Here is a 23,216-nt window from a genome sequence, read left to right on the forward strand (position 1 = left end):
ATATTATCATTCTTATACTCAATATTATATTTCCTGGAATTGGAACTCTTGTTGCTGCTTGTGTGGCCAAAAAAAAGAAGAAATACAGTATCATATTTGGGTTCTTGCAATTCTTCACTTCGTTTTTATTAGTGGGGTGGATATGGAGCGTGGTTTGGGGAATTTTCATGTTCAAACGAAATACAGGAGCTGCTAAATTGACACCTGACATTTAATATATATTAAACAATAAACCATGAACCAAGCATGATTAAGGATGAAAACTTTTTGAAATCTTGGAAAAGCGAAATCATTAAATGAAAACATATTGGATCAATAGGAAGCTGAATGGTTTCAATAAACCATGAACCCCCATGATATGATTAAGGATGAACTTTCCAACGTCTCCCTCCATCATCCACACAAAAAAAAATGCAAGCTCTTTCATGTGTCTTGGACATTGGCAGTTATCACGTTCAATGTGGAGTTGATCATCGTGAATTCATTCCCCGAAGTGTTTTTCGGAATGTTCTGTTGTATCCTCCTCATGATCATGATAAAAATAACAATGAACTTTCAAAGACGTTCGAATCCACCTCAGAACGATCGTTGATAAAGATTGGAGATTATGAAATTGGTAAATTCCTAAAACAGAAAGTCAATGGTACCATTCCAAACAATTTCTTTCATTATCCCATTCAACATGGACAAGTTCAGCATTGGGAAGATTTTGAACACTTGTTGCATTTCATCTATGAATCGGAATTGAGAATTTTATCCGAAGATCATCCTTGCATCATGACACATTCATGTTTACCAATTTTGGAAAAGAAGAAAATCTTGAATATCATGTTCGAAAGCTTTTTGGTTCCAAAATTCTATCTTGCCAATAAGGCCTTATGTTCCTTATTGCGATCTGGAAGAAACAGTGGATTGGAAGTGAGCAGTGGACATGACATGACATGTGTCATTCCCATCCATGAAGGAGTGGTCTTGTCTCATGCCGTTTTGAAAACTGAATCCATTGGAGGAAGAGTGATGAATGAACATTTGGAAGGACTCTTGACCGAATGTTTGAAATCAACAAGTGAGGAATGGATGCCGAAATGCTCCTTTCTGAAAGATCAATGTTTGGCCAAAATGAAGGAAAATTTTGGTTTTTATATTTCACAAGATTATGAAAGCGAATTGGCATTGAAACAACAAGAATTGTCAAATTGTCGTGAAAAATATCAATTACCAGACGGGAATGAAATTCTTTTAGATTCACGAATGAAATTTCAAGCGTGTGAAATAATTTTTCAACCACAACAGGTTTGTTCAAACAATTCCATTCCAACACAAGGACTACACGAAATGATCTATCAATGCGTTCAACAATGTCACGTCGATCTTAGATCCACATTGTATTCGAATATTGTCCTTTCAGGAGGAAATACCATGTTTACAGGAATTGACACTCGATTGAGAAACGAGTTGAATTCTTTGGTTCCTACGGACATGAATGTTCATGTGAATGCACCTCAAGAGAGAAACTATTCTGTATGGATGGGAGCACTTGCCATTGCTAGATGCTCACAAAATCATGATTTATGGGTCACTTTGGAAGAGTTCAACGAATTTGGAGAAAATATTGCACACCGAAAATTAATCATGACATGAATGGAGAACAATATAAAAAACTCCAAAAAGATGTAATTGAAACAAACGCTTGATGTTTTACTTCTTTAAACAATACGATGGAACAATGAAACCCGAGGGATCTTGTGGACCTGCCTTGAAAGTTCCAGAGACATAATTCCACACAAAGAAATCCGATTCATTCACACGAACTGGCTCTCCACTCACAGCACTTTCCCAATAGGTAGATGTCAAACGTTTCCATTTTCTACATGGTACATTATTGACAGTTTCGTATCCAATAAATGTGGAGTTAAGAAGCCAATCAGGAGGGAGTGGAGGAAATCCCAATTCAGTCACAGTGCATGTCTTGTTGTGTGGATAAAAGATGAATTGAGTGTTTCCATTGTGAAGTTGAATTTGGAGAGGTTCATTGAAAAATTGAACTTCGAGTCGTTCGGATTTGATTTTCCACGAGTTGCTGATACGAATGAAGGCAATTTTGGCAGAATTGGAATCGACAAAACCACCTTCGTTTTGATAGACGAGAGTGGAAAATTCAGGTGGGAAATTGGGTTGGGATAGGGCAAGGGAGCTCAATAATGAGAGGATCAAGAGAATGGCAAGTGACAGGCGTTGATGCATTTTTTTTTTGTTCGTCAAAGAGTTGTGAAGTTGGAAGTTTTAAATCAAAGTTCGGAAATCTTGGACCATCTCCGGAGGAAGGACTCCAAACTCCTGGAACCAAGTGTTGTTGAAACACTTCAAGTTGACTTTAAATGATCAATGAGGACGGATCCATTGACTTATTTGTTATACTATGTATACTATCCTTCTTGCACAAGTTTTGTAAAACCTTTTATTTGCTCCCTTTCCAACACATTCACAATTTTTTAAGCACTTTTTTGTTGAGCCTCAATGACCTTAAACGAATTGGCCACAAATAATTTCACATACAAGTCCTGACATTCCGCTCCACAGTCATCGCCTCTCTCCTCTCGCACTTGTGTGATTTGTTTTTGAAGTGAGGAAATGGTTCCATCGATATAATCCCAAACATGTTGTTTTTGAATGACTGTCATTTGCTTGTCATTGGAAAAATGTTGAATCATTTCATTCAAATAGTCCAACATGACATGACAAGTTTCCAACATTTTGTCTCCATATTCAATATCATCGTCTGGAAATTGAGAAGGAGGAAGAGCAGTTTTCAATTTTTCCTCTCTCAATACTGTAGAATTTTGAAGAACTTGCTTTACAAGTTCAACATATGGAGTGATATTCTTTTCGATACTCAGTTCATGTTTAGCATGTTCTGGAGTATTGATCATCCAATCTCGAACCATCTTTAAAATTACTTCGCTCAATGAAGTCATTCCTCTGAACATGAAGAAGGCAGTATCTCTCCAATCTGCATAACTATTGAGAGCCTTTCCTTGTCGAAGCATGACATTGATATGCTTTAGCACATTGTTAGCATCTGCTAACACAAATTGAGCATCGTAGGGTTCGCCTCGATGAAGAGTCAAGGCACGGGTAGAATTCTTATTTTTCACATATGGGTTGTAAAAGAGTAAGAGACCTCGATCGACAATTTCAGATTGTCTCTTGCCATATATAAAGTTGTGTGTGATAATGGTTCCAAAATTACCCTTTCCATTAATGTCTCTGGTCGCTTCGAATGCTTTAATGACCTCTCCTGAACACATGTAGATCATTCCAATGGATTGCTCCTCAATCAGGGCAACTGAGGTTTGTAAAAATGCATTAATCATGGTTCTTGGGAAATCAAAGTGAGATGGTCCCTTGTGAAGTAAGAAGAAATTGATAGGTCTTACTTTCTTGGATGGATTTCCCTCTGCATACAATTGAGTAAAGTCACACTCTTCATAGAAGAGATAGGGTCTTGGGAAACTTCTCTTCAAAAGCATTTCTCCAACTTTACGATTATTCTCATCAAAGTAATATTTGGAATGTAAAAATTGTAAAATTTCATCTTTGGCATCGTTATTACTGCTACTGCCCTTCGACACTTCTTCTCCCTTTCGAATATATTCGACAGAGTCATTTAAAATTTCTTCTTGAGAGGCATCGTGTTGAATAGCAATCTTGACGTTGGGTACATCTTGTCCCAAGAGATGCATCTTATTCACACGAAGCAACACTCTCTCTTTGGAAGTGTCTGAAAATTCAACTCTCTTTTTCGAATTAAAAAATCGTAGCCTCTCCATTAAAAAGTCCTTCATGAGCTTTTGTCTGTGCGGTGGTAACGCAGTTTTCATTCCGAGTGACATTTCAAAAAAGCTTGGCAAGTCATACGTGTCACACGATTCTTCTCTCCACCAAGATCCACCCAATAATTTATCACACAACATTCCATTATATTCGGAAGAGAGACAATTCAATTGAGCCACTCGTAAATTCACGTCATGTGAAACACTCAATTGTTGTCCACTTGACTCTTCGGTTTTGGTTCCTTTCACCACAAATAATTTCTCATCGGGAGTATCAAAATTCTTTCCAAAACTTGCTCTCACTTTTTCCACAGTATGAACAATGGAATCAAGCGTTGATAATGCTTGCAGAGAATATTCTCTAGCACACACATCATCCGTTGTATGAAAATAAATTAATAAATCCATATCTGATAATATGGAATGATAATAAGAAAGAGCATGATGATTCGCATCATGATAAACCATTCTCGTTTGATTACTTTGCAAGCTCGATAAAAAATCATCCAGAGAGGATAACATGAGTACCAAACTTCCATTCTCAGCTCGGGAATTGATTTGAAGAACATCCCGAAGAGGTTTATATAAAGTAGAAGCTTTCGGAGTTTCAGAGGCATTTGCCAATAATATGAATACATGGAAGAGGAGGATGATTGCCATCCATCCAACAACGGAAAGCCTTGGTTGCATTTTTTTCGGAATTTGTTTTTGGGTTGAGTTGTGGAGTTTGATTTTTTGTAATCTCCTGTGAGACTCCGAAACTCAAAAACTCAAACACGTGTTTTAACTCTCTTTTTGGATGCAAAACAACCTAGTCTCATGAACAGTTGATTGTTAGTGAAATGATGAAAATTGTGATAAAAAGGTTTGAAATTTTACAAAAAAAATGTTGCGGTTTGGAGTGGGAAGATTTGTAACTGACGGATGTTTAAAATCCTCATCATCATGGTTCCGAAGTTATCCACTATGGGCACGATCAACAGCTAGTTTCGTATGTGATTTTTCCAAAGGCAGTGAACACAGAAGTTATGCAATTATTGTGTAGGTTTTTGAGTCATGATCGGAAGTGAATGATTGAATTAAATATTCCATGATGATGCGGGTAATATTTGAAATATCATTCGTGATGATTGAATATTCAACACGTGGTAATTTATAATGAAACATTATATTATTTATAATATGGAATTGCCATAGAAATAAATCGGTTCATAACATCTCCCAACAACAGACTCAGCCAGCAAAAAAGTCTAATTTTGCAAAAGCTCAAGAAAAATTGAAAAAGGAAAAAATTCAACAATTTGGTACAAAATCAGAGAAAGATTGTATTCATGATAAGAAACAATTAGAGGAAACATTACAAGTGCAAAAATTAATAGCACTAAAAAATCAATATAATCAACGAATAGAAGATGCTAAAACTAATGGAAAGTCGCTCACTGAAAAGGAACAAGCGGAAATTGAAGAATTTCACACTCTCTTCTATCGAAAAATTGTTCAATATTCACACTTTAGAGCAATGAATATGCTTGAAGGAGGTAACACTAAAGAACATGATGATGGTAGCATTGGTACCTTTTATTTATTTACAAGCAAGCTGCAACATCAGAAATATTTGGAAAGATTTGAATCAAAAATATTGAAGAGGGATTATTCGAGCGTGAAGGTATCGACGGCACCAACGATTGCTCAACATTTAATGGCCATACTTTTATCGACACCTATTGAAAATGTTTCTGCCGTGATTGACGACTCGTTAGTGCTGTCTCCTCAAGAACTGAAACATGTATTGGATTGGTCACAAACGGTACTTACAGATTTAACATTGGCTACATTGGTGAAGGCACTCAAAGATCTCAATGAAATGCAGAAAGAGCTGACCGATATTGAAAATAAGCTAAATACCACTGAGAGCAGCTCTTCAACGAAAGGGACTCAATTAGCACTAAAGGCAAAATATCACACTATTATCGAAGAAAAGAAGAAGATCATGCAAGAACAGCTCTCAAAGGTCAATTCTCTCCGAGGTAAATTATATGTGACATCCAAATTTTACATTGCATGTAACGAAGATGCTGAAGAAATGGTGAATGCTCCTTCCTCAAGTGAAGGAACACCTGTATCGCCTTCTACTACAACAACTGCACCACATGAACCAATCACAACGAATAATGTTGTTGAAGAAAGTCACACATCAACAGTTAACGAGAGTACGGATCTCGAAAAATTCACACTTACCAAAGATTCCAAACGCATTGTATTTACATACTCAGCTCCAGATGTAGCTGCCAAAGATTTACCCACCTTACTTAAACTATCCAACAAACAAGATGCTGCATTAGCAGTCGTTTCTGGAAGTGAACTGTTTGGAAATTTCCTTGCCAAGCATCTTGACCAAATTGATCATTTGAGAATGGCATTTCTAGGAAGCCATCACGAAGTATTGACTCATCATTTCACACGAGACGATATTAAATCCATCATTGAACTCGGTCAACAAGCCGAAAAACACAAGGAACAAGGAGCTCTCTCCATGAAAGAACAATTTGAGAAACAAGAGCAGGAAAATCTGACAGCAGCAGCAGAACATCCAACACCACCAAATGTTTCTATATATACAAACGTCAATGAGTAATGACTGATTCATCATGTGTGAAAATTGGACGAAACTTTCATTGATGCTACAACATTAATAATTGTTGCTGTTGAAGTGAATTAAAAAAATGCTTCAATTCAATGCAGGAGTTGAACCGTTGCCTTCCCGAATGATTTTCTGGAGTGATACCTTTCTGGAACATGAAAAGGCAAATCATTCCGATATTATTCGGAATCATCCATTTAATTATCGTATGGAAATTGTATTGAATTTTTATAATCATAACGATTCGACAACAGAAGCTTCCTATGGTCTTGTTGCCTACGATGAAGAACAATCGTTAGAGAACAACAACAAACCATCAAGGCATTTACCAGAGGTCAATTCCAAAGAATTGATTCAGAACATTCTCAATCTCTGCACGGATTTAAAGGATAAGAGTGTAGTCTATCTATGTTCCAACATTCAACCCGTGGATATCATTTCCTATGTTCAAGAACGAGTCTTAACAAGAGAAGAATCTTCATCGGATTATTTAGTCTATTGCCATACACTCGGAGCTCATACCGATTGTTTAAGTGCCAACCAAATGGCCATCTATCCCATATTTAAAACCTCTTCATCATCAACTCATGGTATTAATGTTGCAACACCATTGGAGAGAGAACATCATTTACGGTTCAGATTGGATCAGGATACTCTTCTTGAAATTGGATTGCAACGCAATGAAAAGAACAAAATTCACTCGAAAAAGACTAGTGCTCACTCTGCTAATTTTGAAAGCGATAATTATTCAACAGTAGGATACAAGATGCCTTTCAAACCAAAATCTAAAGAATATGAACGATTGATGTGGTCTCTGAACAAAGAGGGAACATGTCCAATGCATTGCTTCTTTGGAGTTTTTAGTATTGAGAAAAATTGTTGGATTGAAATGTCAGATTTCGAATCGTTTGTCCAGTCAAGAATTAATTCCAATACTACTAATTCGGAGGAAACTTTTGGTGCGAGTTCAGCTGCAGAAAACAAAGTTTTGATTAAAAAGACACCTGGAAAGGATATTTTCAATGTGAGAATTTTGAAGGAGGAATCTCTAGTATTACCACGAGTTGAATTGAGTATTGAAACTATTGCAAAAGGAGGTGAAAAGAGTGAACAGAATAAGCATCCAAGCACTGCTTGTAACACATTGGAAGGATTTTCTCAATTACAGCAACTAGGTCATCATGCACCACCATCCAATCTCATGGACGAAACAAGTGACAATGAAGATGACCATGAAGAAGGTGAACATGACGAAGATGACAATGATGAAAACGATGAGCATGACGAAGTGAGTCATCACTTGTTCTCCATGTTCAACAAGTCTCTTTCCCCTTCTGAAGAGAAAGAAATTTGTAAACAGGAAACAGCCAAGGCCATTTTGACAAGTGTTGGATTATTGAGCGGAGGAATGGGTTCAGAATGTCTCAGCGCCTCAGATGATAGTAAATCTTCTGAGGTTACCACTAGCAGCAGCACTACCCATCAGGAAGATGCATCATTCGTGAACATTGTGGCACAACGAAATCATTTACTCTTCATGAATGCACTCATGCATGATGTGAAATTCGCACGGGTCGATCAAACCTTTATTATCAAGCTTGATGGAATTTTACCACCATTGTTTGTTGAGAAAATATTCGAACTCGTGTGGAAAGGAACTCGAGTTGGCAAATGTTGGAATGCCTTTTTAGTGACAGGCATGGAAGACGCTGTCGTGAGTTGGAAAAAGTTTAATCATACATATTCAGTGAGCGGAGAGAATGATTACTTGTATGTGATATTTCCAACCACTTATTCGAGCACGAAACAACAGGAAATTACACCTAATTGGTTGATTCAGATTTTGAATCAACAAGACGAGTTTTCGTAGGTTTAAATTTTGGTGCAACAACACATCAGGGCTCGCTTGTCTTGGAAATTAGGAGAGTAAAAATGCAAATATTGGTAGAACTGTTGTGTTCTGTCCATGATGATTTTAAGGCTTTGCACAACACATGTCCATTTTTCGTCAGCAATTAAATGAGATTCCAAGTAGCTTTATCTTCAACACTGTTCAGTTGTCCCTACACTACGATTTGTACATCATTCGAAAAGTTTAGGAGTTGGTATCAATGCAAACTTGATTGCCCCAACAAGTATTAAAAAAATTATGGTTCAAATAAATGAGCAAACCACTTTCATGATAAAGTGTTGAAGGATAACAGAAGTAGAAAACATGGTTCAATTAAATAGTTGGTGTTTTATTGGGTTAAAAACTGCATTGTGTGGAGGAAAAAGCTCTATTGGAGAAGGAAGAACGTTTTGAAGGGATTAGGATGGAGTGAAAAAGAAACATGAAATAAATTGATATGGACAGTTCATGTTTTCACTTTGAATCATTCCTCTAATCATGGTGACCCTTTGTCATTTCGAGGGCATACAACATTTGGTCTCCACTGTAATCAATCAAGGTCACAGCCCAAACAGCCAAAATGACACAAACAATACCAATGACCCATACCCACAATTGCATTTGATAGTCAGCACGCTCAGCATCGCTAATGGTGCTATTGGATGTGTTGGTATTGGTGTTGTTGTTATTCAAGTAGACAGACATGAGCTTTCTTTGAGTTGGTGTCATGACTTCAAGATTCTTTTCCAAGTTCAACAAGACGACATCGGATCTTTCTGGAATCATTCTCAATTCGCTTTCAACATTCTGGTGTTGTTGTTGTTGTTAGGATGAAGTAGTTAGACCATGCACATTGTCCATGTCGAGGTTGTTATTGTTGTTTGAAAAGGTTGAAATCGGCATGACCGAAAAATACGAGTAGCAAAGTAGTTCATCAACATCATGTTGTTATTGTCATATCAAAGCTTGTATTAATTTCAAAATAAACGCTCAAAAAACATACCTCAACATTGGTAACAACAACAATGCCGGAAGTCTTTGAAGAGAAATCAACATTCTTCAATGATGGAACTGTTGTAACAGCCTCCTTTCCAAATAACGATTCAACTTTCTTCACGATAACATCATTCACTTCGGAAGATTTAGTTGGAATCATGACTACACCAACAATGGGTCTTTCAAAAAGGTCCAATGATGAAACGGAAACAACCTTGTCGGATGGCAATCCTTTAAAGACCAAACCTAAATGTTGTACGAGACCATCAATAGCGAGAGATGGAGATGAAAATTCAATCTTGTGGTTTTGTTGTTTCAAATTTTGAATATAGTTTCTGTCCTCTCCAAAAGCATGGACCATCATCACGGCGCAGATGATGAGGAAAGAGGCAACGACGAGATTTTTCAGCATTTTTTTTGGAATTTGGATTTTATAAAGAATTTAAAAAATTTATTAAATTAATAATTGTTTATTTCCAAAATCATATTTGTAGGTACTATTATTCTTGCGATAATGGGTGAGTCTAAAAGATGAATATGTAAAATAGTGTCAAAGTGGTTTACCACTCAAAAGTACAAACAAGTTGTTCGTCAATTAAAAATAAAAAATATTTCTCGAGTGCCGGGAATTGAACCCGGGTCGCCAGAGTGACAGTCTGGAATGCTACCACTATACCACACCCGATTACATGCATCAACAACCAAACGATATGAAACAGTCACAACCGACAAGGCAGGCTGGTATAAAACATGGAAATAAAAAACTTTATTAAAGAAACATGTACATCGAATTCAATTGGGATTCTAACTGGGCCGCGTATATAAACTTTTCAATTTTTTGTTGTTTGTGGAGTTTGGAATTAAAAAAATGATTTCACAACATGACTTTTCTTCCTCCATTTTGCCCAACAGCGATGAGCGAAATAAATATGAAAAATATCATTCCGTAACGAGAGCCATTTCTTCCCGTAATCATGACGACTCTTGTTCTGTAGAACACATTCCGATATTTGAAAAGAAACTCTACATGGGTCCAGTCTATTGCATTAATTTCTCGAAAATTATTCCTTCCGTTCTTTATGCAGGAATAGGTCCCAATCTTCATATCTTTGAAACTCATTCTGGAAGAGAAATTGGAAGTATTGCCATCTTTGAAAAGGGAGGAAGTATTAAAGGAATTAAATTTATTCAAAACGAGGAGTGTGAGGAGCAACTGAAAACTCTTCACAATTTTGATTTATTGTCATCGTCATCATCACCACTACAGAACACTAATTCTATGATCGAAGAATTTATAATTTACGGACAAAAACGATTGAAAATTGTGCAATTATTGATTTCTTTGAATAGAAACGAGAACACGAATGACGTGTTCGCCACCATTGAACAATGTCAAATATGGAATTTTGGTGAAATGTGTGATTGGATTCTTGATGTTTTGGATATTGGTATTTCTATTAACAGTGATGAGCACAACCATGATCGTTCCATGAGGACATTATGTGTAGGCTATGCCCACAACTTTATTCAATTACTTTCATATGATCATGCAGTTTTGAAAATGAAGAAAGACGAATTTCGTAAATATATTCACGAAAACACCACTTCACACCAACCACAGTATTCTAGGAATATTCAAGAGTCCAACCAACATTTGAATCTACTGGCAACACGAAAATCCTATCCAAATTGTTTACTCTATTCCATGTCACTCTTCTTCAACAGAAATGGTGCTACGTATTCACATGGAGATTCCACATCAATCCTTAATTCCATTTGTGAAAATATTTCTGTTGCTTCTGGTACAGTTTTTAATACAGTCATCATTTGGAATTGCAAACATAATACGAAAGAGTCCGTTGTCCAATTACAAGGGCATAATGGTGTCATTTTTCATGTGGAATGGTCAGACGATGGAAAGCATATATGTTCCACATCAGATGACAGAACGCTGATTTTGTGGAAGTTTAATGAACAGCCTCTCCACACTATTTCACATCATGCAGACTCCAATCAAGTATCAGAGACGTACACAAGCACAATCTTTTATGGACACAATGCTCGTGTGTGGCATTGCAAATTCACAAAACATTTTATCATCTCTGCAAGTGAGGACGCAACCATACGGGTGTGGGACTATGATGGAAATTGTGTCTCAACTCTGCAGGGTCATATTGGAAGAAATGTTTGGAGAATTGATATTGACTCTACACAACAAGTCATTGCAAGTGGTGGAGGTGATAGCTCTGTAAAATTGTGGTCCTTAAAGAGAATTCAAGATTACGCCATTGTTCATCAAAATTTTGAATTGCCTCAAATGACAGTCCCGCAGAATCAATCAAAAAAGCAAGCTGACATGGTCAGGTGTATGCACGCCATGAATCAACATATTTACGTCGGTACAAAGAAGGGCTTCGTGTACCAGGTGAATATTCTCAATGGAAATTATTCACCAATTTTCAACACGAATATGGTAGCAGAAATGGGGTCAGCTGTATCCTCGAAAGAATCTCCTCTGTTGTGTGTGGTGAGATGCTCTCCATGTGAACAATTTATTTGTATTGGAAACTCAGCTGGTTACTGCTGCATTTTAGATATTTCTACTGGATCTGTTCTTTCCACGTTCAAAGCAATGAGCTCGAGGATCCTTGCTGTGTTTTGGGTGAAAAATTTGGATCATTCTTTTACATTATATTTTTCATCCCCTTTGGGAACGATGAAAGCTTTTGGAATTTCATTTTCACACAATTTTGAAGAAATGTCTTTGAACGAGTCGTCATCATCCTCTCCAGCTCCAAGTGTTTCTATCACAGAAGGAACTCATTATTTGGTAAAAGGTAAAATTCAAGCTCTGTGTGCAGTACGAGACGAGCGCATTCTCATTACAGGAGATGACGAAGGTTTTATCCATGTATTGAGAGCTTCCCAAAACACAACACCTGACGAGAAAACGCCCGAATTTGTGATGAAAACGGCCCACGCAGATCAAGTGTGTGATATCAAGTATGTGAACAGGGAGACCATTTATTCAGTGGGAAGAGATGGTTCCATATGTTTCTATCACCTTATTCAAGATGAAAATAATGGAATGTTTACGTTAGTGAAACATCAACAAGAAAGGTTGAAAAGTGTCATGACACATCTCGATCGAATTTTCATTTCCTATCGCACGCAAGAGAGCTCTGAATATCAAGTGGTTGCGGGTGGGTGTGATTTTGTGGACACAATTCCAGCTTCAATTTTTAACAAGATGGAGAGTGAAATTTTACTCATTGGATTTTATGGTTCACACATGATTGTTTATAATTATACAAAGAGATATCGAGTAAGTGGTCAATCATTTTAACAATTGTGAACGAGGGTTATAATTTCACATTATATTTTCACATGGAACAGATTGCATCCTGTAAATGTGGTGCTTCGAGAGGAATTTATGATTTTGTTTACACAACATTATATCATACGCCTCAACTTGTTTGTTCTGCATCATTCTTTAGAGATTCTCTCATCATGAACTTTGTTGAGAAAAAACAAGAAGAAGAGCTCGCACTATTTAAAAATCAGACTCCATTTATTCAATTCCATGGTAGAGAGGTCTTAAACGCCACTCATTGGAAATCAGGTAATGATCTTCGAATTGTCACTTGCAGTGAAGACACTAAAATCAGGATATTATCATACCATGACGATAGCACATCATTGAAAGAGAAACCATGGACCGAATCCAATAATATTTCAACACTGTCCATTTTGAATGCACACGAAAGTAGTGTGAAGGAATTATCTGTAGTCGATTATTATGGAGGTAAGTTCAAGAAGAATTGTGTGTTTTTGATCAATTCATCAACAATGATTATTATACCTCCATCAAAATTACAAAATTATTTCTAGAAAATTCCAAAATCTTAATTTCAGGAGGTGGAAAAGAACAATTAGCAATTTGGAAAATTGAAGAGCGTGATTCATCATCTTCCATCACGACAGACCTATTACTTAACATCAATTTAACAAATCAATATCTCTCTCTCTTTCATCCTCAAATTTATCAAGATTTCAAAAATCGCGACAAGTGGTCGCATTCTTCACACTCGATCAAAACCTATCATGTGAAAAACAAGTCACGTCTAGATGTCATTAATTTTAGAATTCTGAGTCTTGATGCATTTAAATGCTCTACACATTCAGAAGAGTTGATCATTCTAGTGGGAAGTAGCGATGGTCTTGTTAAGGTATTTTCAACACAAAATCAATTGAGAAAATTGAGACCCATTGCTCACTCATTCCTTCATAATGGACCTGTACTTTCACTTGCCACCGTTCGCCTTGAAGATGATCATCAACGATTGATTTTTTCAGCATCTACCAATGGAAAGCTCTATTGTTGCATGTATGATCCAAAGAATGTTGAGAGTTGTGAATATACAGAAATGAATTCCAACTTGAATGTACTTGAAGCATTTTTTGAATGTGACATTCATCAATCAGGAGTGAATTGTATGCATGTTCATCCATTGGAAAATGATCCTTCTATGATTCATGTGTGTACAGGAGGTGATGATCAGTCTGTGAATTTGGCAATTTTGAAATTTGACACTTCCCAACAGCAATTAAGACTTGTATCAAATGTTCATCTCGAAGGAGTGCACAGTTCAGCAGTGAGTGGAGTTTTCTCAACTGGGTTCTCATCTCCAAGACTGACAGATATGACAGAAGAACAATTGAATCGTCTTGTGTTATCGATAGGAATTGATCAACGCCTTAATGTTTATTCAGTTTCACCTCATCGAGAGACATTTGAAATTATTGCAAGCTGTATGAGTGAGGTGAATGATATTTCTCACATGCACGTCATTGAAGAGAAGGATCATTTCAAAGTGATCATTGTTGGAATTGGAATGCAAATAATCTCAATCAGTAAGAACGCACTGTTCCTGTGCATGTCAAATAGTAACAAGAACCAACAATTCCTTATTTAACTTGCAATATGAAAAAAAACTCAAGGTTGATGATAAAAATTATTTTATATACTTGAGAATTTCTTAATCTCAATAAATTTGACACGTTTGCTTTCGTTCTTGTTTGAAAAATCCATAGACATTGCTTTTTGGAAATTTCTTCATGATTAATTCACAATAGAGTTCATGATGACATACAGCATGCAGAGAGAAGGTTTTCAATTTGGCAAATTTTTCACAATTCAACACACTCTTAGCTGCGGACTCATTGAGACTCGTTGCACTCACATGTACATGTTGCAAGCGATGAAATTTTTCACAACTCTGAGCGAGTGCAATGATTCCTTCATGATCAATATCATTGAAAGTGAGATCGAGATACGTTAAATGTTGCTGTAACAATACTCCTTCCTCACCAAGAGATTGTAATGCGTGATGTTCTTGAATGTTATTATTGGAAACTGAAAGTGTTTCAAGATGATTCCAATAGGGGCAACGAATCAAGTACATGAATCCTTCACCTCCAATTCCACACCAGGACAAGTTTAAACAAGTCAATGTTTTCAAATTTTCACAACTCGTTGCAAGGTATTGAGCACCATTGGAACCAATTTTTCTATTTCGATAGAGATTTAAGGTTTTCAATTGTTCAAAATAGATGATTTCCTTCAAATCAGCAGCAACCAGATTGGAACTATTAATGGTCAATGAAGTGAGATTTTTTGAAAAGTGACACTTCTTTTCCAGAGCTATTAATCCCATGCCTCCAAGACATTCATTTCTTTTGGTTAATGAATTATAATGTTGAATCGAAAGGCCTTGAGATAATTGATTGCGAGGAGATTCCAAACTACATTCATTCAATTGTAAGGTTTTCAAATTTCTAAAAGCTTCAGCTTGAGAAAAACATTGTGCATCTTCAAATCCAATAATTACCCCACTCAATGATAAAACTGTTAAATTTCCTGAAAGTTTTAAAACTTGACTTTCAGATATTACTTTAACTATATCTTGATGAAAACAAGTAAATTCCAAATGCAATTCTTTTACATTTGAAAAATTTTGACTTTGGACAAGAGTTTGAAGTACGGAAATATTTGGCATATGATCGCTATAGCGGCCAAAACCCAACATAAATTTGTTCAATTTTGTTAAATTGGAACTATGAGCGAGTGTTTTCAAACTAGTTGCATCGGTGGATCGAATTTGTAAACATGTTAAATTTTTAAAATTTTCACATTCTGTCAGTGGTGAAACATCCATTTCTCCAAGATCACATTGTAATGATGTTAAATTTCTTAAATAATGACTCGATTTGATAAATTGAAGAAAGTTGTTGCGAGTGATTGGTGCATCATGAAAGGAATTCCATTTTTCTGATACTAATTCCAAATTCGGAATGTTCAAAATAATTCGATGAAAATGTTTCGAAACACACAAACACACTTTCAAGAGAAATTGTATTGGTAAATATTGTAAAATATGAGACAATATATCGTCGTATAATAATTCTATAGCGGTGGTGTTAGCGCGTGCAATCATTTTTTTCGAGTCGTTAACATTGTCAAGTTCCTATTGAGTTAAGGAAAGTTCTGTTGTGATCGTTCATTTGTTTTCACACGACTGGACCAATCATTAGAATTTCTTTCGTTCAAAGTTGGACATTGTTGACATCGACAACAAGCTCAAATTCTCATGGACAAGAATGGTTGGTGTGTGATGATAAAAATTATAATATTATGACATTGGATTTATTTTCTGCGAGCACATCTAGCAACACGAATCAAATTCTTTACCAATCTCTTGCCAAGTGTGGTCACTTTTGGTCCCTTCTTTCTTCTCACTGCACACTTTAAGGAGAGTTTCAACTTCTTAATCAACAAAACGAGTTTCTTTGGCAAGTGTTTTCTTGGGTTGAACTTTTTACCGTATTTTCTACGAATGGCAGCAGCCTTACGAAGCAAAGCCTTAATCTTTCTCACAGTTCTTCTTTGAACAACAGTGGAAGCAGCACGACGGACTTGCTTCTTGAGCTTGTTTCTGAAAGCAATTCTTCTCAAGAATCTCTTCTTGGCAGTCTTGGCTGCCTTCTTACTAGCCTTCTTAACAGCCTTCTTTGCAGCTCTCTTAATCTTTCTAATTTGCTTCTTAATCTTGCGTTGAGACTTGGCAATCTTTCGAGAGAGTTTTCTAGCCAAACGACGGGCCTTACGAGCCAATCTTCTTGAACATTTGGCTCTAGCGATAGCTTTACGAGTTCCCTTCTTCAAGGCACGTTTGAACAACTTTCTAGCTTTACGAGCAAGTTTACGAGCACGACGAGCAGCACGACGAGCAGCTCTCTTCAACTTTCTATTGGCAAGTCTACGACGAAGCTTCTTAATCAAGGATCGTTTTCTTCGTTGAATTCTGCGGCGAGCACGACGAGCAGCACGACGGGCAACCTTACGAGCTTGCTTCTTAGCCTTCTTGGCTAACTTGCGATTACGACGAGCTTGCTTCTTTGCCTTCTTGGCCAACTTCTTCAATACGCGCTTTTGTTTACGGGCAGTACGTCTTTTTTGTTTACGTTGTTTACGGGCAGCACGTTTTTGTTGTTGTCGTTGTTTACGGGCGAGTTTTCGTTGTTGTCTCAACTTGCGTTGTTTACGGGCGGCACGACGTTGTTGTCGGCGAGCACGGCGGGCTCTTCTCTGAGCTCGTCGGCGGGCAAGACGTTGTTGACGGGCAGCTTCACGAGCGGCTCTTCGTTGAATTCGGCGGGAACGACGTTGAGCTTGTCTGGTTCTGGAACTTGTTCTTCTTCGAGAGGCACCACCACGACGTCTGTTGGAAGATCTTCTCTTACTGGAACTTCTCTTATTAGATCTTCTCTTATTACTGGATCTTCTCTTTGTAGAGGAGGAACGACGTTGTTTACGAGTAGTTCTTGATTTTTTACCACTCTTCTTCTTACCAGTGGTCGATCGCTTCTTCTTTGAACCAGTCGAAGAAGAACGTTTACCCTTTCTGGATTTCTTTGCCTTACGAGCCCACTTCTTTTCCTTCTTGTCAGCAATTCTTTCGACTTGTTTGATCACCTTGGCAATGGATTTACCAACTTTGGCACCAGTTTGAACTTGATCAGAAACACAAGCTCTCAAAGCCAATGGATGTTTCTTTCCCTTCAATCCAGCTTTACGACAGACCTTGATGGCTGCTTGAACTTCTTCCTTGGTTGGTTTTCTAGGTTTTTGAGAACGTTCAATTTGTCTTTCAATATGATCATGCAACAAACCAGTGGCCTTTTGTGAAATGTAACTCTTATCGACACACAAACCAGCATTGAAGAGAACATCACGAGGAGCTTCAACTACCAATGAAATGTGACCGAATGATCCTTGAGATTGCTTCCATGATGGATTTCTATACCAAGTAGCAATCAAATGAGCTCCATTCTTGGCAGAAATTCGAATTGAGTTTTCAGCAGTTCTCTTGGCAACAGCATTGTCACCCAAAGTGATATCTTCATTGATTGGAACTTCACTCTTCTTACCATTCACATAGAAACTGTTAGTTTCGACATTGTATTCCACAGTGTTGAGATTATTGACCTTGACAGCGAATGCAGTATTGACACTGACACTTCCCCATCTTCCAGTTCGAGAGTGAACCACAAAATCTCCATCTTTGGATGAAGCCAAAATATAATCACCCACTCCATAAAAATCATAATATTGTCCCTTAAAGTTGGTGTAATGAGGATCACCGAGAGCTTGACATTTTTGAAGAATCTTTGGTCGTGTGGATTTCACAACACGTTTACCCTTTCGTTCATTTCTCTGATCGACTTGACGAGCCCACTTCTTCTTCTTCTTGTCAGCAATTCTCTCGACTTGTTTGATCACTTTGGCAATGGATTTACCAACTTTGGCTCCAGTTTGAACTTGATCAGAGACACAAGCTCTCAAAGCCAATGGATGTTTCTTTCCCTTCAATCCAGCTTTACGACAAACCTTGATGGCTGCTTGAACTTCTTCTTTGGTTGGTTTCTTTGGTTTTTGAGAACGGACGACCTTTCTTTCGACATGATTGTGTAAAATTCCAGTTGCCGTTTGTGACATGAAACTCTTATCGACACACAAACCAGAATTGAATTCCAAATTCGAAGGAGCTTCAACTACCAATGAAATATGACCAAATGATCCTTGAGAGGATTTCCATGATGGATTTCTATACCAAGTAGCAATCAAGTGAGCTCCATTCTTGGCAGAGACGGTCATGGAATTTTCAGAAGTTCTCTTGGCAACAGCTCCTGAACCCAATGAGAAATCTTCACCTTGTGTAACTTGTGCTGTTTGTCCATTCACATAAAAAGTATTACTCTCAATATCGAATTCAATGGTATTTCTTTGATTGACCTTGACAGCGAATGCAGTATTGACACTGACACTTCCCCATCTTCCAGTTCGAGAATGAACCACAAAATCTCCATCTTTGGAAGAAGCCAAAATATAATCACCCACTCCATAAAAATCATAATATTTTCCTTGAAAATCGGTATAGTGTGGATCACCAATGGCTTGACACTTCTTCATGGTGGTCGCTGGAACAGGAACTTGAGGAGGTTGTTCCTCTTTCGGTGGCTGTTCTTCTGCTGGGAGTTGTTGTTCATTTCCTTCTTGGTTATTATTGTTCTTTCTTCCACCTCGACGACGACTACGACGTGCCAGACGTTTACGATGTCTACGTCCCAATTTTACAATTTTATCGACAATGGCTCGAATGGGACGATGATGTTTGGGAATATGACGATGACGACGAATGTGAATACGAGGATGATGGTGTACATGACGGTGTATATGATGATGAGCTCGAGCTGCTGCTGCGGCTCGTTTGATGAAATTACCACCTCGACGAGAGCGACGAGCTTCGGTGGTGCTGGAGAGCAAGGCCACAGCAACGCACAAGACACCCAATAGGAAGAGGAATACACCTCTGTTGATTGGAGTGTTGTTCATGGGGTGTTGTTGAGGATTTTTTATGGATGCTGTCAACGCCAAGTCAGCGACAGAACGATAAATTTAACAGTGCGTGAAGTGACTTGACAGTTGACGTTTTGGGGTGATTTTGGTGAGCAGACCCAAAACATTGCTTGTGAGGTTAGCAAAGTATCATCAGCTCAGAACGAATCACAGGGCAAAGAATTACAGGGTCCGCTGTTTATTCTTCCTTAATGACGATCGTTCACTAAATTGTTTTACAAATCCTTCCAAAGATTACTCATTGAAAATAAATAAACAACACTAGACCCCAAAGGACACACGCTTGACATCGTTGGAGAGTTAGGAATTCACATCAAACGTTAAACGAGTCGAGTATTCTGATCTCCAATCATTAAACACCTTTGTTATTGTAAATTCTTCTCAATTGCTTTTAAAACTTGTCCTTGAGAATTCAATTTTCTATTCATTTTGAAAAAAAAACAACAACTAAACCGCTTCTTATCCTTATAACTAAATGTCATCCAGACTAATTCCATTATTGTTATTGCTATTCTTTACTTCCCTCATTGTTACCATTCAAGCTGATGAAACCTCTGTCGAACAACAAGTTGTTGTGAGTTATATCAAAATAGACACTCCAACCACTTCACTCGAAAGTGGATCTCAATTGACAGGAACAGTCACTGCCTATGACAGCAATGGAAACGTTGCACCTCTTTCTGGATATTCCATTTCGATTGGAGCAGCAAGTTCTGGAGCAACTGTGCAAGGTACTACTCGATCGACTCTTCAAAACGGTGTCGCCAATTTCGCCATTTCCATCACCACAAGTATTACTTCAGATGTCATGTTACGTGCTGTCTTGGTGTATGGTAGTTCTTATTATTCATTTACGAAGAATTTGCGTGTGAATAATAGACAAGGAGAGAATAAGGATTTTACAGAGTATTGGGTGGGTCAATGGAGTGTTCAACCTGGTTGTAATCCTTCGACTTGTTGTTGTATGGATGGACAAGTGACAGCTACTCGTTCTGGCTTGAATTTAGTTCAGTTAGAGTCTAACGTGAAGGGCATGTGTGGTGGATGGCCCCTCACGCCTTCGTTGCCACTCTCGCCGATCACGATGCTTCTTTTCTCATCCATCCTTCTTCTTCAATCTTTCCTTCTCTCACACGCTCTGTCCTGTCCAGAACAATCGTCATCTCTTCATCACATCTTTCATGAATCAAACATTCCTTTAGACAAGGTTGAAAATTACATGACTCTAATATTGAATGATTCAAGTGGACCTTCTTTTAGTTTTGACACTCATGTGAATATAACTAGTTTGAGTTCCGATGTAGAGTCTTTGATTCAAAAACGTGGAATTTCATTCATTGCTTCTTATCTTACTGCGTTTGTGTGGAGAGATGTCAGCAATCAATTCAATATTTTCACAACACAAGATTTGTTGCAATATTTAAAAAAGAGTAGTAGCAGCAACGAATTTAATCAACTCTCACCTCTCATGATTGGAGTAGAAGAAACTGTTTATCCAATATTCAAAAAAGCTCTCGAATTTTTCAACCTAAATCTCAACGCATTACATGTCAAACAGCATATTGTCACTATGTACCTATGTAAGCCAAGTCAAATGTTTCTAGAGAGTGACATTTTAATTACATCTTCGAGTCAATTCTATAGAACCATCAATTATTACAAAACTCCATTAGGAAATCGAAAACCTACCAAAACTTACATCTCAAAAAGCGAAACTCAAATTGATCCTTGGGATTTTGTGCCGATTCGACTCGTTCCATTGCGTATTGCATTTCCTGGTTTCAAATATCATCCCTTATTTTCATTTGGAATTTCAAATCCCTTTCCATTTGATAACAAGTATTTCGTTCTGAATGAAATTGCCTTAGCCAGATATTTCCATTTCGGAAATGTTTCAAAGGAAGATCTTCAATTCATACAATACTTGATTCCAAATATTAATACAGAGAACGTAGTCCATGATGCATCGTTTGAAATCATGATGCAAAACACTCGGGAACGATTTAATATTTCCTTATATGAAAATAATCTTGCCCAATATAATTTAACGACCCTCACTTCCATTCTATTACCTTCCCTCAATTTAAAACAATACGATGCGAGAATTGCTTTATTCTTAGGACCCGATGAGTTTATATTTTTCGGTACTGATTATTGGTTCGTAGCAGTAGCCTTCATCTATTTGGTTTATTTCTTGTTCTTATTTTCCATGAGAGCCTTCCGCTTACCTTCCATCAAACGACGACTGGTTATTCCCTATTTACCTCTCCTATTCATTCTCTTTGAATTGACTCAACTGTTTTTGTGGATTCCATGCCAACTCATTCCCAAATATTTGGGCGAAATTCTCGTCGTGTTTTGTATATGTGCCTACAGTTGTTGTATTTTGAGATTTTTATATTTGAGGAATTTGTATCGATTAATTTCATTGAGATTTAATCAAACCACTCAAAAGAAGAAAAGGAGCAGTACGATGAGACGAGAACAACAAGATGAAAAACACCGTTGGTGGCCCAATGTTCGAAAAACTCTGTTGTTTCCAATGACTGGATTTGTGATGAGCTTTTGCATTATTGGCGTCGTTTCGCTTGTTCTTTCCGTCGTCTTGACCATTCATTGTCTCGTTTCCTATTTTTATGTGAATTATTCCATGTTTGTTGTGATGATTAATGTGACCTTTTCAGTATTCATTTTAATTGCTACTTTTTTAGGAGTTTTCATTGTGGCATTGGACGCTATTCGAAATCGTTCCATTTTGAGAGAAAAGGGAATTCGAAGATTTTTATTTTTCGACGATCCTCTCATGGTTCGAATTGATTTAATTTTTCTTTCCTTGATTTTCATTTTGGTCATTATTGTCATTATTGTCAATAGTGTGGGTGGATTTAATTCGAATATTATTTACATGTTGAGATTTTTATTGCATTGCATTGTCATGTTAATTAGTGGAGGAAATGTGTTGGTGATTGAACTGTTCACAAAATGTCGAAGATTTGTTCGAAATCGATGGAATAATTCCTCATCTCAAGGCAATGAACCTTCTCAAGAACCTCTTCAATCCGAATTAGAAACATTACTATTGACCAATCGAGAATTTAAAGAATTATTTGAGGAATACGCCACCAAAGAAATGAGTTTGGAAAATTTGTTGTGTTTTCAAAAGATTCATCTCGTGTTGGAAAAGAAAGGTCCCAATCATGTGTTGAGTGTGGAATGGATGAAACAATTGGATCATGATTTTATCAAGAGCACTGGAACGTATGAATTGAATCTTTCATCTGAAACGAAAAAAGCGTTTTATCAATTAATGGATCGAGTCGTGACATTGTCTCAACAAGAAAATTCAACAGAACCACAGACACAGAATATTGCATTGGAGAATGTAGTGCATGTTCCAAATGGTGACACAAGAGTAGAACTTGGACATGAGAATTTAAGGGAAAGTGATGTTTCCTCAATGCCAACCATCACCGATTTGAAAAATGTGTTAATGCAGGACGTGATGACCAATTTAACAGACACTCGTTATAGGCTTATGGAAACGAGAGAATATGAAGAGTGGTGGAAGGTGTATCGAATTCAGAAAGCAAGTGCCATCTTGTAGGAAGGATTGAGCTCACTTTTGATTTGTTTTTCTCGTATGAAATGGTGTGTTGAGAGCGTCTCATACATGAAAGAGCATGAAATCGAATACTATTGAACGATACTTTCCAAATTTCGTTCATAATCTAATTAGTGCTGTTTGGTGCAACGAAACGTTAGAGGCAAATGGAACTTGGTGAATTACGCCACTTGGCAGAGCATTTGAATGCATCCACTTTAAATTATCAGTATTTCAATTTCTTGTAGGGTTCAAGAAATTTTGTGTAAACACTC

The 23,216-nt window shown here is 37.3% G+C and overlaps 10 protein-coding genes across 10 annotated transcripts; 5 read left to right on the forward strand and 5 right to left on the reverse strand.

The window, feature by feature from the left end:
- Nucleotides 1–411: 411 nt before the first annotated feature.
- C9374_012168 (uncharacterized protein) lies at nt 412–1,641 on the forward strand (the record flags this gene model as incomplete). Its single annotated transcript, XM_044687904.1, has 1 exon — nt 412–1,641. The coding sequence occupies one exon, from the start codon at nt 412–414 to the stop codon at nt 1,639–1,641; it is 1,230 nt and encodes a 409-aa protein (XP_044542603.1).
- Nucleotides 1,642–1,698: 57 nt separating this feature from the next.
- Nucleotides 1,699–2,244, reverse strand: C9374_012169 (uncharacterized protein; the record flags this gene model as incomplete). The annotated part of the gene is made up of 1 exon (XM_044687906.1): nt 1,699–2,244. One exon carries the CDS (start codon nt 2,242–2,244, stop codon nt 1,699–1,701), a length of 546 nt encoding a protein of 181 aa, XP_044542604.1.
- Nucleotides 2,245–2,492: 248 nt separating this feature from the next.
- C9374_012170 (uncharacterized protein) lies at nt 2,493–4,523 on the reverse strand (the record flags this gene model as incomplete). The annotated part of the gene is made up of 1 exon (XM_044687907.1): nt 2,493–4,523. One exon carries the CDS (start codon nt 4,521–4,523, stop codon nt 2,493–2,495), a length of 2,031 nt encoding a protein of 676 aa, XP_044542605.1.
- A 196-nt stretch (nt 4,524–4,719) lies between these two features.
- C9374_012171 (uncharacterized protein) lies at nt 4,720–6,468 on the forward strand (the record flags this gene model as incomplete). Its single annotated transcript, XM_044687908.1, has 2 exons — nt 4,720–4,874; nt 5,031–6,468. The coding sequence occupies 2 exons, from the start codon at nt 4,720–4,722 to the stop codon at nt 6,466–6,468; spliced, it is 1,593 nt and encodes a 530-aa protein (XP_044542606.1).
- An 88-nt stretch (nt 6,469–6,556) lies between these two features.
- Nucleotides 6,557–8,344, forward strand: C9374_012172 (uncharacterized protein; the record flags this gene model as incomplete). The annotated part of the gene is made up of 1 exon (XM_044687909.1): nt 6,557–8,344. The coding sequence occupies one exon, from the start codon at nt 6,557–6,559 to the stop codon at nt 8,342–8,344; it is 1,788 nt and encodes a 595-aa protein (XP_044542607.1).
- A 513-nt stretch (nt 8,345–8,857) lies between these two features.
- Nucleotides 8,858–9,773, reverse strand: C9374_012173 (uncharacterized protein; the record flags this gene model as incomplete). Its single annotated transcript, XM_044687910.1, has 2 exons — nt 8,858–9,172; nt 9,369–9,773. 2 exons carry the CDS (start codon nt 9,771–9,773, stop codon nt 8,858–8,860), a joined length of 720 nt encoding a protein of 239 aa, XP_044542608.1.
- A 456-nt stretch (nt 9,774–10,229) lies between these two features.
- C9374_012174 (uncharacterized protein) lies at nt 10,230–14,337 on the forward strand (the record flags this gene model as incomplete). The annotated part of the gene is made up of 3 exons (XM_044687911.1): nt 10,230–12,686; nt 12,758–13,166; nt 13,253–14,337. The coding sequence occupies 3 exons, from the start codon at nt 10,230–10,232 to the stop codon at nt 14,335–14,337; spliced, it is 3,951 nt and encodes a 1,316-aa protein (XP_044542609.1).
- Nucleotides 14,338–14,406: 69 nt separating this feature from the next.
- C9374_012175 (uncharacterized protein) lies at nt 14,407–15,858 on the reverse strand (the record flags this gene model as incomplete). The annotated part of the gene is made up of 1 exon (XM_044687912.1): nt 14,407–15,858. The coding sequence occupies one exon, from the start codon at nt 15,856–15,858 to the stop codon at nt 14,407–14,409; it is 1,452 nt and encodes a 483-aa protein (XP_044542610.1).
- A 209-nt stretch (nt 15,859–16,067) lies between these two features.
- C9374_012176 (uncharacterized protein) lies at nt 16,068–19,316 on the reverse strand (the record flags this gene model as incomplete). The annotated part of the gene is made up of 1 exon (XM_044687913.1): nt 16,068–19,316. One exon carries the CDS (start codon nt 19,314–19,316, stop codon nt 16,068–16,070), a length of 3,249 nt encoding a protein of 1,082 aa, XP_044542611.1.
- A 499-nt stretch (nt 19,317–19,815) lies between these two features.
- C9374_012177 (uncharacterized protein) lies at nt 19,816–22,944 on the forward strand (the record flags this gene model as incomplete). The annotated part of the gene is made up of 1 exon (XM_044687914.1): nt 19,816–22,944. The coding sequence occupies one exon, from the start codon at nt 19,816–19,818 to the stop codon at nt 22,942–22,944; it is 3,129 nt and encodes a 1,042-aa protein (XP_044542612.1).
- Between the last annotated feature and the right edge of the window lie 272 nt (nt 22,945–23,216).

The sequence above is a fragment of the Naegleria lovaniensis genome, assembly GCF_003324165.1.
Source record: "Naegleria lovaniensis strain ATCC 30569 chromosome Unknown tig055, whole genome shotgun sequence".
Classification (NCBI taxonomy): Eukaryota; Heterolobosea; class Eutetramitea; order Acrasida; family Naegleriidae; genus Naegleria; species Naegleria lovaniensis.